Source organism: Neophocaena asiaeorientalis, unplaced genomic scaffold, assembly GCF_003031525.2.
Source record: "Neophocaena asiaeorientalis asiaeorientalis breed wild unplaced genomic scaffold, Neophocaena_asiaeorientalis_V1.1 scaffold59, whole genome shotgun sequence".
Classification (NCBI taxonomy): Eukaryota; Metazoa; Chordata; class Mammalia; order Artiodactyla; family Phocoenidae; genus Neophocaena; species Neophocaena asiaeorientalis.
In genome coordinates this window covers 15,568,259-15,584,517 of record NW_020174268.1, presented here as the reverse complement: position 1 = coordinate 15,584,517, position 16,259 = coordinate 15,568,259, and the positions used below count along the sequence as shown (strand labels likewise).

The window sequence follows — 16,259 nt, the reverse complement described above, 5'->3', positions numbered from 1 at the left end:
TTAAGAATCAGTTATCTATTTAAAGAAGTAAAAATTGAAATAGTTTGTCACTGAATTTATATTTTTCCTTCATATTTGACAACAGGATATCGAAGGTATTAATTACCTTTAAAACATTCCTATTCTCAAGAAAGTAAAAGAAGCTATCTCCATAGAGGTCAGGACCATCAGAGTAATTTTAAAAATCAGAAATGGGTGTACAATTGTATACATTTCAGGATTTTACTTGACATTATGACAAGACTTATTTTGGGAAGCATTTAATTAAAAAAAAAATCAGGGGTGGGCACTCTTGAGAGGAGAAGCATAACTCATCAGAGAGAGAAACTTCCAGATGTCATGCTTGTTAAAGGCACCATCAGTTGTATACATGAAAATCCCATTTTTAAATGCTGAAGGTAGTAATGACTGCAATGTGTTTCTTACATACTAACGTGTCTGGGCAATTCAGTGAATTCAGTGTCTTAAACGCAGAGCCCACAGGGACCAAACCCCATGGAACCCAGCTGAATGGCAAGACATATGATAGCGATAGAATGCTATTGCTATTGGCGTTTTCTTTCCAGATACATACCTCTAACTAACATTTAAATCTTCATAAGTTCTCGTAGAACTGGCCAAGCTATAAAAGGCATAAACCTTTAAGAATAATAGGGAGCCATCACCAGGCAGTGATTCAGAAGGCATTGATTTTAGTCTTTGTTCACATATTTGGCCAATTTTTAAACATTTTTTCATAACCTTTGACTTAACGTTTAAACTTTGTCTTCAAATTCCAGGGGTGAGAGAAAGCCAAAAATAGATCTTTTCAGGACCTGTGTTGCTGCTATTCCTCGACTGCTTCCTGATGGGATGTCAAAACTTGAACTTATTGACTTGCTGGCGAGGTAGGTGAGAGCTGTAGTGGGCATTATTTGATCAAAATTGATTTTAATCATTTGTCATGATTCCTCAAAAAATAGAATGATTATTAAAAATGGACAGATATTTACTAATTCTAGGTACTATTTGGAGTTCCCGGGAGGAATAAAGAGATGGTTTTGATTTGGGGCTTTTTGTTTTTTTTCCTGCGCTCAAGGGGTTTAAAATTCAACGTAGAAGCAAATCCATAAGGACATAAGGTAACTAGCAATCCAAGGCTTGAAACTGTGCAAATTAATGGCACCAAAAAAATGTGATACATAAAATCAGAGGGTAGAAGGATTACTGTGGACTGGGGACGTCAGCAGATGACTCCCAGGAGATGGTGGAACTTGAATGGCCCTTTGAAGGAAAGATAGGATATAGAAATGTAAAGAGCCCTTTGAAGGAAAGATAGGATGTAGAAATGTAAAGGGAGTGCCATGAGGACAAGCACAGAGGTGGGACCAGGAAATGAGGAGATGAGCCTGGCTGGGAAGAAGTTCATTCAGGATGTGATTCCCAATCTGCGACCAACACCGCCCCCAGGGAGGCAAGAAGGTGGGTAACAGGGATCCTAAGCGAATTTTTGTACTTCACTTCCATAGATCATACATTTATGCCACTCCCCATCTTCCGTAAGAATTCACGGTCCAACTAGAACCTAAAGTTAACTTGCTTTGCTTTGAATGAAAGTATATTATTGTAGTTAAATAAGCTTGACTTTTCTCATGCTGATCTGAAGTTCTAGCTGACAGTGATGCGTGTCTTTAATTTAAAAATCAAAAGTGACTTATTATCTAAGTGCATTTAGAAGGCAAAAATCATTAGAAACGGGGTCCTTGGAGGGAATGGAATGAGGAGGAAGACAAGTCATGCTTGCTTTGAAAAAAAAAGAAAGAAAAAGGATTTTAGAAAACCCAATGATAAAAATAAATAGAAATAAGACTTTAGAGGTAGATATTTAATTAATCTTTACTATTAACTGAGGCGTTTGGACTAATGGAGTTTCTAAGCAGGAGAATAACATGATAAAAAAATGTCATTTCGGCTGGTTAATCTGATAATGGTGGAATAGAGGAAAGGCCAGAGAAGGATAACAAATATTGATGCTGATTGGATGAAAGATGCTTTATACATAATCTTTTACCCACATCCTCTAGCCTTCAGAGAGCACCCTTCCCATCAGTATCCAAAAAGTAGCCCAAGCCCTGGTCCCCCGTGACTGCACATCGCCCGGTGGCCGGCCAAGGCTCTGAGTGTCCCCGTGGTGCGCAGTGCGTCCTGGCGATCCTGGTCGTCATGCTCTCTGCTCTGCACAGCCGTTTGGACTCCTGTGCAGAGGGGACCAAATCCCATGGTTGATCACTTCCTGCTATCAGTTAATAGCTTTCATAGCCTGCTGTCCTTCCCCATTCTCTTCACTCCAAATGTGGACAAAGCCACTCCTTTCCCTCTTCTGGTCACACTAGCTCAGGATGGTGCTGGCTTCTGAGGTTTACTGGAGAGCCATTGCTTTGATAACCACCGTGTCAAGCTTTGGTGTTGCCTGGCCACAGCCGTCTACCCTTCTAGCTGACTTTTATCACCCATGACCTATAACCGGTTCTCAGCCATCTCCAGGCCATGGGTTCTTCTTTCTTCCCTTGCATGTGTAGGATGAGTTTTAAGAAGAATATGAACTTAAACTACAGTCTAGGCTTTTGCTGAAGCCTAGCAATCAGAATATGAGCCTAGAGCGCCTTATCCGAAGTAGGGGAGCAGTGGGGAAAGAGGGAAGGACAAGCCTGGATCACAAAGGGGCTTCCAGTTCTCGGGGAGGACAAGATTTAAGGAGGAGCGAAGGGTGGATTCCTAGTGAATAACAGACATGGGGATTTGGGGCTTGGGGAGCTGAGGAACAAAGAGACCAAGATACTATAAAGGGCCGTCCACGCTACTGTGGAGTCTCCCAGGATGATGGGGAAGTGCTGAAGAAAAAGAAAAGCTGTGAGACAAGTGCCGGAATTACCCAGAAATGTACAGGAGCAGCCTGTCCATTTGCTGTGGACAACAATGGGGAGGATGGTGTGACTAGGAGACAAGTATTTGCACAGAGGAGGGGCGCTGAGTGAAAGGGCTGCAGGGGGCGTTGAGGAACGAAGGGAACGCCATCTGAGAGATGTGCAGGAGGTGCCCCCCAGATGGGAATAGTACTGACTCCTTTGGAAATCCTGATTTTTGCTTCCCTGCTTTACCATTTTACTAGCCATTGTGATGCTGACAAATTATTGGGTTGGCCACAAAGTTTGTTCGGGTTTTTCCACAAGACGGTACAGGAAAACCCGAACGAACTTTTAGGCCAACCCAATAGTTAACCCCTGTCTTTTTTTTCCTTGGTAGAATTGGAATAATGCTGCCTATCTCATAAGACTGTTGAAAGGGCAAAATGACATGGCACTTTGGTTAATCGGAGAGAAAATATGTCAGCAGGGAAAAGACAGTTCTCAGTTAAGCTGAAGTAAAGGGAAAGTTCACTTATTTCATTGAAGTCCTAATTGGTGATGATTATGTAACTAAGCCCTTTGAAATGCTAAGTGTTTTAAATGTCATGCAGCCTTCTGGTACCGTCTCTAATGCTGTTTTGCTGTAAATCTGCGTGGGAGACGCTTACCTCTGGAATCACCTTGGTAGCCTCATCGAGTGACGCCTGGATCTGCAGCCATGGTGCCAGGCTTGTCAGGAGGGAATTCTGTGAGACCCGGTTGGAATGGCAGTGCTATTTATAGTGCCTCGTGTTTATTATTATGTACATTCTTACAAAGCCCAAGGCCATGGGTACTGTTTTTATGAGGGGAAGGAACAAATAAATATACTTGAGAGTTCAAGTCTTAGGGCAGAGTTAAGAAAATGACGGGACTTATATGGGAAGCCTGTGAAGAGGCCTTGTTCATAAGCTTCAAAAGAAGCCAGAGGCCGTTCTCCTCAGGGGAAGGATAACTTGGAGAGCTGGCCCTCACACTGGGTCCATTACCCTATGAGAAAACGAGCCCCTTCTAGATCTCAAGAGGGTCAGAAGTGAAGAAATTGAAGAGCAGTAAATGTGGGTTTCAAGTCTTTAGTCACTTTGTCCCCCTGTAGTCCAGTCACATTTGGATTCATTTGACTCCTGACACAGTCTCGTCAGAGAGGTGTGAGACCTTTTATTTCAGACACTTCCTGGTTGCATCTATGGTGCTTTTTTTTTACTGGAGAAAATCCTGGGTTTTCTTCATACTTGGCAAAATAAGACCAAATGCCATGCAGGCTCACCTACCCCTCACAGCTTGGTTCCCCGAATAAGGAGTGTCGACTGAATAATAATGCACAGCGTGAGAGTTGTGAGTTAAGTTTTATTTGGGGCAAAATGAGGACTATAGCCTGGGAGACAGCATTTCAGATAGCTCTGAGAAACTGCTCCAAAGAGGTGGGGGGATGCTCAGGATATATGTGATTTTGGTGAAGGGGGAGTACGTGCAGTCAAGCACCTATGTTTTGCAGAAGGTTTCTGCCAGTCAGGAGGAGCAGACGTCACCATGAAGGATTTTAGTGCTTTTCTAGATATGACGAGATACAAGAATTGGGCTCATAAAATCTTTTCCTGAAAATATCTAATTATCTGAAGACCCGTCCTGCCAGTTTTTCCCAGAGCACAGAGCGCCTCATTCCTGATCTCCACCCTGAACTCCTTTCAAGGGGTGTCAAAGGTCAGCAGCTGCAGCGGCTCGTGGTTTAATCCTTGTAGAGGTAGATGGCAAGTGCCAATGGCAAGTGCCAGTTTGTAGGTGACAGGAGTTTCAAGGTTATGTCCCCCATAACTGTCCCCAGGCTCCCTTCCCAGCTGTTCACGTATTGGCTAAATACCCCAGACACTCTAATCTCAGAGTTGTATTAGTAGGTTTACCATAACAATGGCTTACAGACCGAAACAGACAAAGAAGGTGGAGCTCACTTTTCTCCTTGGCAGTCGCCATCATTTTTCTCTGTCTCCTCCCAGGTGTTTCCTGCTCTACCCTTGAGCACAGGAAGGACCTTTTCCCCTAGCAGTCTACAGGCTCCTGTCCTCTGTCCCTTCCTGCAGCACTGTAGATGCACTAAGGGTTTGCTGTTCCATGTTTGCCCTCCTTTCAGAAATCTGAAATAGGGTTGTGAGAATTAAACAATGCATATAAATCACTTAACATCGTGCCTAGAACACAGTAAGCTCTCAGCAAATGTTAGTTATTATTTGTAGGCATCTTTAAACATGAATAACATATTATACCACGACGTACAATGCACTTTCATATACTTTATGTTAGGAAAGCTGGGGACATATGCATTCCTATTTTCAGACAAAGAGATTGAACTTCAGAAGAGTAAAGTTGGTTGCCCAAATGTACAGAATTTTCCAGAAGCCAAATAGAAGTGACAAATGTCATTGGTTTTATACAAAACGGCAAACATTTTGTGCAGTGTTTCTTTACAGCTTGAGGAACTTTCTGAGGTAATGCATATACAATTTCATGATCTTTAGTGGTATCTGAAAGCTATTTATCATTTACTGTTTATCATTCAGTCTTCAGCCTTTGTGTAGTGGGGGGCGGCTAGCTGTTTTGAGTAGCTGGGTGAGAACTGTAGACTCAATAGCATATATTGCCTTGATAAACCACTTAATCTTATTACTTTATTTTAATTGAGATGCAATTCAAAGCCCTGTAGAAAGGTGGGAGCTCATTCTTTTTTTTTTTAATAAAGTTCCCATTTAATTTTATTTATTTATTTTTTCGGGAGGGGCCACGCCACGTGGCATGTGGGATCTTAGTTCCCTGACCAGGGTTGAACCCACACCCCCTAAATTGGAAGCACGGAGTCTTTTTTTTTTTTTTTAAACATCTTTATTGGAGTATAATTGCTTTGCAATGGTGTGTTAGTTTCTGCTGTATAACAAAGTGAATCAGCTATACGTATACATACATCCCCATATCCCCTCCCTCTAGCGTCTCCCTCCCACCCTCCCTATCCCACCCCTCTAGGTGGTCACAAGGAGCACGGAGTCTTAACCACTGGACCACCAGGGAAGTACCGGGAGTTCATTCTTTAATACCTTAGAGAAGAAGTTTCCGCCACTTCTGGTGAACATGCCAGAGGTTAACAGTCCACTGGTCAGCAAGTCCCTCCTTTTGGAAACCTTTGTCTCCAGGGCTTCACTTCTAAACCATTTCTTCCTCTGCTGCCCTTGGTGACGTTAGGGGGAACAGGTCCCTCACCACTGCCTGATAACCTTGTGTCAGTCCTGCCAGAGCTGAGAGGAGGCTGTTCCTCCTAATGGATCTTTTCTTCTGGGTATAGTTTGTGAATTTGAAGTCACTCCCTTTTCCTTCATGCACCTCTAGCAACACAATTCTTCACAGCGACTGAGCTGATTCCATCTGAACCTGAGCTCACCTCTACGAAAGTGGTTCTGTTCAGTCGTTTGTCTGATCTGACCAACCAAGAAGGCGGCCTTGCTCAAGTTCTGGGTTTTCCCCCTTTTACCCACATCCTTACTTAGTGTAAGTGCTCCTCACACCACACCCCCGTCCTAGATCACTCCAAGCAGGGCCTCGGGACTGTTGGCTCATGCAGAATGTCGCCGCCTGGTTAATCAGGCCAGGCTGGTCCATGAGCCTCATGGCAGCTGCTGGGGAAGGACAGATGCAGTTGATGTTGGCAGTAACGGTTTCTTTTGAGATGCTTCACTGCTGTGTCACGGTGGAGTCCCTTCAGGCCCCCTTGGTGGTTTTGTGTGTAACCATATACCCGTGGCCCCATTATAAGCTCCTGGAAACCAGATCAGTGTCTTAGAAATTTTTCCTCGGATCCCCCAACCTAGTCAGACTTCCTGAGCTGCCTTCTCTGAACGTCTCTCTTCTCTTTGAATTGCTGCCACCAGACTCTCACAGGACTGTTGTTTATTGTCATCACAGTTGTTCACAGGCAAGAACCTGTCCTTTCTTTTCTGGCTTCTCAGTGGGATGACCCTGCGGGAGTTTGGGGGATGTCCTCTCCTCAGCCACTCCTTGCTGGACCAGCAGGCATTGTGAGACTGTAAATAGGTCGGCCAGCATCATGCAGGATGGCTGAGCATCTTTCTCCTTTAACTGAATCTTCTTCTCCTTTTTCATTAACCAAAATTTTTTTTCCTGTTTTCTGTTTTATAATGTTAAATCCCATGTGCTTTACAAGATGATCTGTGATTATCTGGTTAAAATCTAACAAAAGTAAAAATGAGGAAGATCTGGGTGGAAGAAACGGCGGCTGTATCTGATAGGCAGCTCCCTACTTCGACTCTCCAAGGAATGACACAGGGGTGGGGCTCTGGCTCTTCTCGCAACTTCTTCTCCCTCGCCTGTTGCCACTCAGACTTGCCTTGATACGTTATTTTCACTCCATCTCAGTTCTGTGACACTGGACCTTTTTCTTCCACAAATATTCCACGTTTATTATCAACTGGGCCTTTTATTCCCAAAGCTCCCTCCCCTCCCTGGTCCTGTCTCTTCGTACTCCAGGAATATTTTTGAGTGTTCTCACTGGTGAGGCATGTGAATACCACGATTTCAAGAGGAGTGTCACCAAAAATAGCAAGAGCTGTACCACCTTGGGGTCTCAGAGTCCTTAAAATGATCCTGCACTGTTGGTTTAAAGTTAAGGCAGCTGCCAGATTGCAAAGTGCGAATAATGCCAAACTTAGACAAAGAGTAGAATTAATCTCATTGGAAATCTGAAAGTATTGGCCCTTCTTTAAAAGCTTCATCTAAATAGGCCATGGCATGGTTTTTATTTTGACTTTTGACCCTAAAGATATGTGCTTGCCTAGTTTCATGTGTGTAATAAAATAGCACAAACTGGGTGGCTAAAATAACAGAAATTTATTGTCTCACAGTTCCACAGGCTAGAAGTCATCAGGGTTGCTTTCTTCTGAGGCTGTGAGAGAGAATCTATTTTATGCCTCTCTCCTAGCTTCTGGGGGTTTCTGGCATAGTTTGGCCTTCCTTGGTTCATAGAAGCATCACCCTGATCTCTGCCTTTGTCTTTACTCGGTGTTCTCCCTGTGTGCGTCTGTCTCCACATCTCCCCTTCTTATAAGGACACCAGCCATACGGATTTTACCCTACTCCAGCATGACCTCATCCTAATTTAGCTAATTGCATCTGCAATGACCTTATACCCAAATAATGTAAAATTCTCAGGTGCTGAGTGTGTGGATTTCAACATGTGAATTTGGGAGGAGACACAACCCGTAACAATGAACAATACCATTACCATCAGTTAACATTTGCTGAGTGCCTCCTGTTCCTGTCCTTAAAAGGTGGTTCATCATCTGCAGAAGCTTATTCTCTAAGACATTCAGGACTATAGACAGGTATAAATGTAATCAATTGGAACAATAAACTTAAGATGGAAACATGACCTCAAGTGTTTTCCGTAAATTAGTGTTTTCAAACCATGGGCTGCAAAGGTGGCTGGAAGCTGCTTGTAGATTGAAGGAATGTTTCCTCTCACATGAAGCTTTACCCAGCTTCAACCAGAACAACTCGGTTTTTTCTTTTTAATAAATAAATAAATTTATTTACTTACTTATGGCCGTGTTGGGTCTTTGTTGCTGCGTGCAGGCTTTCTCTAGTTCCGGCGAGCGGGGGCTACTCTTTGTTGCAGTGTGCGGGCGTCATTGCGGTGGCTTCTCTTGTTGCGGAGCATAGGCTCTAGGCACACGGCCTCAGTTTCTCTGCGGCATGTGGGATCGTCCAGGACCAGGGCTCGAACCCCTGTCCCCCTGCAGGCGGATTCCTAACCACTGTGCCACCAGGGAAGTCCCACAACTCGGTTGTACTATATACTAGAGCTCTACATAAAATTTTTTGAAAAAAAAAAAATGGAGCTGCTGATTAAAATACAAAGAAAATTTGTAAATTCCTGCCTTAGTCCTTAACTAGAAGCCCAGGTTAAAGACCTCTGTGTGTTATTTCAGCAACTATGACCTACTTAACAACTATAGACTTAATAGCAAGTCTGCCCTGAAGGATTAGCTCAGCTCTTCCTTCTCAGCAGTTTTGTAGAGCTTAACTTGATTTTGGAACAGAAAATATATCTTCCCTGACTTGGTATATATCTGCTCATTAATGAGCTTTTGTCTGGTTTATATTGTCAAATTTGGACCAATTAGTGTACTTTATACTCTAGAGAATAAGAAGGGTATTCAGTATCAAGTTTTTGAAATACTACCTATTCAAAAATATGTAAGTGTATCAGACCTGTTTTATGGAGAAAACTTTGGATTAAAGATGAGAAGTCCTGGGTTGGAATCCTGGACTTTGAGGAAATTCCTTAACCACTCTGGTTCACAGTTTCTTTTTCTGTTGGTTGAAGATACTTCGTTCGTCCTATTTAATGGGGGCCCCGGTTGACTTGGCCAGCTTCTTCTTTGACACTGAACAATTCCAGGATGCTGAGTCCTGGAAATTCTGTCTCCTGGGTATCTTTGCTCTCCATCTCTCCCTTCCTTACTACTTCTCTGCCTTGGGTCAGGCCCCCGCCACTTGGTGCCTGAGTCACTGCAGTGACCTCCCAGCCGGTCTCTGCCCTCAGTCTTGTGACTCCTCCAAGGCATCCTGCATGTTCCTGCCTAACTTTCTTTTCTCAGATGTGAATCTAATCATGTTACTTCCCCTGTAACTTTCTGAATACAGTTCCTTTCCTTCTCATAGTAAGAGCTAACCTGTACTGAGTGCCTACCGCATGCTCCTTGTGGTACGAAACGCTGTTCATAGATCATCTCAATGAACCTCACAACAGGTTTATGAGACACAAGTACAGCTATTATCCCCATGTTCCAAATGAGGCTCTGAGGCTTAGAGAGGTTAAGTAAGTGGCATGAGGTCACATAGCTAATACATGATCAGGCATTCTGATCCCAGAGCACTCACACTTAACGTCTCCCTGCTGTGTTGCCTCCTTGGGTGGCCCACAGACCCTCCAGCAAGCCACTCCTGCTCTCTCTCCAGGACTGTCTCATACCTCGCTCTTGCTAACACCCTACCCAGTAAACACAGCCATACCGTACTCCATATCCTGAATCTTAGGAGGGCCTGAATCTTAGGAGGACCTCAAAAACATTTGTTTATTAAATAAGTGAATGAATGAATCTATAAAGCATGATGTTAACTATAAACGCTCCATACCAATGTTGAGATTTATTTAATAATATTATTATGATGTTCTGGCTTAAACCATAAATACACTGATATTATTTCAGTTGACAAACTCAGGATTTCCCAACTTTGCCAGCATTTTAGGTCAGAGAATTCTTTGTCATAGGAGTTGTCATGTGCATTGTAGGATGTTTAACAGCATCCCTGGCTTCTGCCTACTACATAGATACCAGGAGCACACTCCAAGTTGTGACAACCAATAATGTTTGTAGACGTTACCAAAACTCCCTTCGTGGGGGCCAAACCAATTGAGGACAACTGGCCTAACTTTTAATTACTCATTTTCACTGAACTTCTGGATGAGTCCCTTAGTTTCTCCGGGACCATCCTTAAAAGTGGTAAGGTTTGATTCTAATTTATTCTGTAGTCAGTAATGTATTAAAAAGAATTCACGTACAGCTAAGTGCAACATGGTATCTCGGATTGCATTCCGACACAGGGAGGACATTGATGGAACACTGGTGAAATCTGAATAAAATCTGTATTTTAGTTAGTAGCATTTTACCGATGTTAACTTCTCAGTTTTGATCACGTACCGTGGTTATATAAGATGTTAACATTAGGGGAGCTGAGTGAAAATTATAATAATATATTAGGGGAGAGTGACCCATTTCTCAGATACAGTAGAAGGCTCTGGCCTTATATATGTTCCTTTACAGATATAGAAGAAAAACTGATAAAGTAAATGACTTCATTGTCTTTATTCATCTCACAGGCTCTCTATTCACATGGACGATGAACTGCGACATATTGCACAAAATTCTCTTCAGGGTTTACTTGTTGACTTCTCAGACTGGAGGGAAGATGTCCTATTTGGCTTTACCAACTTCCTGCTCCGGGAAGTGAATGACATGCATCACACACTCCTTGATTCATCCCTCAAGTTACTGCTGCAGCTCCTCACCCAGTGGAAACTGGTCATACAAACTCAAGGAAAAGTCTACGAACAAGCCAACAAGATCAGAAATTCAGAGGTGATTTTCACCCTTTGCCCACTAATTTATATTCTTTATGTTGCACATATATAAATAAGTTGCAGCCCAGAGAACCTTGTGGTTCTTACCTTCAGCTACCTAGAGATGGCCCTAAGTTTTTCCATCTGCCTAAATTGTGGCCAAGAGATTCAGGGCATCGTATGCCACCTCGGGTTAGCTTTATTAACATTAGCAAGGCCATTTATGGAGCAGAAAAGGATGTTTTTTTCAGAGAATCATGATTATAAATCTATTTGTAAGAGCAAATGACCATAGGGAAGAGATATAGAGCTGGGTATGAATATGGATCTAGATATGGATGTGGATATAAAGCTGGAAATGGATATGGATGTGGATGTGTATCTAGATTTGGATATGAATATGGATATGGATCTAGATCTGGATATGACTCTAGAGCAGATATAGATATAGATATGAATATGGATATAGAGTTGGATATGGATATATAAAAGTTAGCTGCCCACCAGTGTTTTCCCCCTAGTCAGCAACAAATTGGTTGCTTTCTCCAATATCCAGAGAAGAAAGAAGTCTTGTGGTTTCTTTATTCTTCCCTGCCTCAGTCCTGAATGGTAAAAATCAATGATACCATTTTGAAGAGCAGGTTGAGGAGGAGTGTCGTCAAATGAGAACCAGGGCTGTGTGACTTGGTGTTGGCAATGAGCAGACAGAGAAGGGGTCTGGCTGGAGAAGAGCTTAGCTGAGGGTCTGAGGAATGTCGAGGCTTGGGAAGTATGATAGCATTTAGGGTCCCACATGGGCTAACCTCAGAGATGAGCTTCAGGGCATTACTCCTTCCTTGTGTCCTACACTTGCCAAAAGATGACAGGGAGGAAAACAAGGATTGCCTATGCTTGAAAAAGGGAGACTGAAATGGAGGTGGAATCTGCCCTGTTGTCTGGCGTGCTTTTGTTTGAGACTCATTCGGTTTGGGAACTTTCGGAACCCATCTCATTAACATGCAAAATCCGGATTAAAATCTAACATGAAAAGAAGTCTGATTAGCAAATCAATGTTTGAAAATTCAATTTAGTAGTAACTAAAATAGAGAATTCTCTATAGAGAATTTAAGTAAAGCCAAATTAGGGCACTTTAATTAAATATACAGTGTCATCTCAAATGGTACGGATGGAAGCAGTTTTGTTTTTATTCCTGCTAATAACCTTTGAAAAGTTATTCCTTATCAGAGGTAACAGAGGGCTGATGGTATTCCAAAGTGACAGTTGGTCTGAAAATAAAAAGGGATCTGTGATATTTCATGAATAATAATGAATTCATAGAGGTGTGTGGTTCTAAGCTGGTATAATTTATTTTAGTATTACAAGGTCAAACATGCCAGAAGGTGTACATAGAAGAGTGGCTGCTTCTTCCACTGTTGTTTTTCTGAACATAGAATGTTGTTCTTACTGCACGATAGCTCATTGCCAATGGCTCCAGCCACCGAATCCATTCGGAGCGAGGTCCCCACTGCAGCGTACTCCATGCCGTGGAAGGCTTTGCTCTGGTTTTACTCTGCAGTTCCCAGGTGGCCACTCGCAAACTGTCTGTTTTAATACTCAAGGAAATTCGAGCTTTATTCATCGCCCTGGGTCAGCCTGAGGTATGGATTATTTTTCTGAATTTTCCAATTCATATCTTTCAACAGTTTCAAAGTTTAGGTTAAAAACTGTAAAGAATGCATTACTATTTTATGTACTTTCATGTCCCATGATGTCAACAAATAATTTTTGATTCAGGGTGGGTTTTTTTTGTTTGGTTTTGTTTTTTGCGGTACGTGGGCCTCTCACTGTTGTGGCCTCTCTCGTTGCGGAGCACAGGCTCCGGACGCGCAGGCTCAGCAGCCATGGCTCACGGGCCCAGCTGCTCCGCGGCATGTGGGATCTTCCCGGTCCGGGGCACGAACCCGTGTCCCCTGTATCGGCAGGCGGACTCTCAACCGCTGCGCAACCAGGGAAGCCCAGGGTGGGTTTTTAATTATGAAATCGTACTCTTGACCTACAAGAGCTAAGTCATATATTCTGAGGGCACAAGAATAGACTATTCCTGATTCTCTAAGAGGTGGTGCTTTGTGAAGAAGTGAATCTTAGGCTTCAGTTATAGATCATTTTCTTTCATAATGTTCAACGTACATAGAATTAAGAAGATATTACATTTATATTAGAGAATGAACTTGTGAAAACCATGCATCCCGTTTAAGAAGAGCAAGGTACCAAACAGTCTGGCTTACTGAAAATTGTAGAAAAATGGCATCACAAGAAAATATGTCCACTTGAGATGGGAGAAGTAAGCTGTCTAATAACCATGACTGACTCCAGTTATTCTCCTGCACTTGGTCAAGGGCTGTACACCCTTGTTTAGATGTTAAGTTTCATTGCCTGTCGGCACAGGTGGCCAAACACTCTCCACAAGTTGATGAAAGAAGGACCAGCTTTTTATGTGACATACTTCTTTAGAAAAATACTACTTTCTGTTTTCTTGTTTTAAGTCTCTAATCTTGGTTTCATGATCCTTAAAATGATCAGTGTCTTCCCAAAATATTTTCGAATGTATCCCAATCGTTTCTGTTCACATTTCTGCAGCAAGCTTTCTGATGTATTTTAGGACATCTCTGGGATCTGGTGAATGGATCTCTAGGACATGCTGCATTTTGATAAACCTCCATTAAGTCTCTAATTATGAAATAATGATAATAATAATTGCCATGTGTGTGTCAGGCAGTGAGCTGTGCTTTATACATATTATCTCACTGAACCCTCACAATAACTTAAGAATTGGTACTGTTATTTTTCCCATAGTGCAGTTTCTGAGACTGAGGTTTAGGGGGCTTAAATGCCTTACCCAAAATCAACAACTAGGATGTGGTAGAGCTAGAATTGAAAACCAGATATACATGCCTCTTCAGCCCAGGTTCTTAAACTGCTATTCCAGCCGACTGTGTTAAGAATATTTCTCATATGGTGCTTTCTTTGACCAGCCACAGCTTTTTTGTGTGTGTAATTTTTTTTATTGAGGCATAATTGACATACAACATTATTAGTTTCAAGTGTACAATGTAATGATTCCATAGTTGTACATATTGTGAAATGTTCACCACAATAAGTAGTTAATATCCATCACCATTCGTAGCTACAGGATTTTTTTTTTCTTGTGATGAGGGCTTTTAAGATCTACTCTCTTAGCAGCTTTCAAATATGCGATAGTCTTATTCACTGTAGTCGCCATGCTGTGCATTACATCTGCATGACGTATTTATTTTATACCTGGAAGTTTATACCTTTTGATTCCTTTACCCATTTTGCCGCCCCTCCCCCCCGCCTCTGGGAACCAACCAATCCGGTCTCTGTATCTACAAGCTTGGTTTTTTGTTGTTTGGTTCTTTTTCAGCCACAACCTTTTTGAAACCATTCTCATTCGTACATGAATAAGGACATTCCGAAGCTTTCCTATAAGGCTGCTAAGTAAATAATTTCATATTTCTGAGCCTTTCTATGATAAAGGATGGCAAACACACATGTTCATGTATATGCGCACTATCATGTAGGAGAATTTCCTGTAAGATACTCTCTCCTGTGCTTTTTTCCAATTTGCTTCTTTTACCAAATAGCTGTGCGCAACATAGATACTACAGAGAGTGTGTGGTCAGTCTCCTGTGCAGTTTCTTTGGGACTGAAATGCAATCACAGTCAACAATTTACCAGTTATTTTAGCAGATCAGTGACTTGAGTAAGTAGCATTTTCATGGCTTTTCCATTTTCTAAAATTAATGACAACGTGAACACTTTAGTGAATAATGTGTGATGCTGAGATTTAGATTCCAGTCTAAATAACTGTATGTGCATGAGTTTTTGAAATTCAGGTACGTGTCTTTTCAGTACAACGTCAAATTGGAGCTCTAATTATCTTCCGCTGAAACTTGTAAGACTAAACTCAGAATCCTAGGGAGTTTTACCCACTACCTTTCACCACCATGGCACTCACTTTTCTGTGAGAAAACCCTTATCACTACCTTGCAAGCTGTTATGCTTCACATGCTGGACAAAGGCGGTGGAGAGGGTGGAAGGATTCGTTTTCCCGTGGAGAGTAATCGTCTCCTTTATGTACAGGACGATGACAGGCCTATGATTGATGTCATGGATCAGCTAAGTTCTTCCATTCTCGAAAGTTTTATTCACGTAGCAGCTTCGGATTCAGTAAGTACACGTTTGATCCTGATTGTTGATAGTTCTTAAGTATAAGCTCTGGGCCTGGCTGGAAAAGAGACACAAAGAAAAATGATAGGGAAGAATTCTGGGATTTTATGTCAGATTAATAAACAAAAGTCCTTAGGGAAACAAGACTAGCTTTTCAAATACTAGCTCAGGAGACCTTCAGATAAATTTAAATCAAAATTTGAGTCTGAGGAAGATAGATAAAGTTTTGCAAATTGCAATTTCAAGAATTGCTCAAGGTTCTTTCAGAAAATTAATTTGCTTTATTTATTACACTTAATGCTATATAACCTATATTTATGTGTTGTTTTACAGTTTACAAGGTGCTTTCACATTTAGTATCTATTTTGACCCTCATAGGTATTGAAACTCAAAAACATTAAGGGGCAGGGCTGTAGTCACACAGAGTCTCAGGGCCTGGACTTGACCCTCTCTGGACTCTGAATCTCGTAGAGGTTTATCTGCTACACAAATACATTCTTTGTTTTAAAGAGCATATTGGCAGCTTTCAATTTCTGATGAAGTAGAAGGAAAATTGAAACCGATTTTAATTACCTGATTTTTTTTTTTTTAATTAGTAAAGCACAGTTATGGGACTTGGATTGATTTTAGCTAAGTAGCTGAAGAGAGGCAGGGCACATCTGCAGAATCCACATTGCCAATGCGCCTTGTATATTCTGATCAAATAACTATAAATGAATATAAACATATTTGGCAAAGAGCTATAAATAAATATAAAACCTAAAGGCACCTGTGAGCTTTTTAATGACCTTTTCTAACCAAGAGTGAACACAGATCCCTATTTTTAGCAACCCTGTTCTTGCTTATGGTTGGAATATTAATGATAATTACTAAAACTATTAGCCAAGCAGTGCAGACCTTAGCAGTGATAGTGAATACCTCTACCTCTT

At 41.8% G+C, this 16,259-nt stretch overlaps 1 protein-coding gene across 5 annotated transcripts in view; it reads left to right on the top strand.

Moving 5' to 3' along the window:
• Positions 1 to 16,259, top strand: part of FRY (FRY microtubule binding protein) — a 323,296-nt gene that overhangs the window by 205,923 nt on the left and 101,114 nt on the right. For all 5 annotated transcript variants that reach the window (XM_024755579.1, XM_024755578.1, XM_024755577.1 and 2 more), the window contains 4 exons: positions 780 to 887; positions 10,864 to 11,122; positions 12,558 to 12,740; positions 15,244 to 15,330. In XM_024755579.1, coding sequence (XP_024611347.1) covers positions 780 to 887; positions 10,864 to 11,122; positions 12,558 to 12,740; positions 15,244 to 15,330 — 637 coding nt within the window. The remainder of the gene's footprint in view (positions 1 to 779; positions 888 to 10,863; positions 11,123 to 12,557; positions 12,741 to 15,243; positions 15,331 to 16,259) is intronic.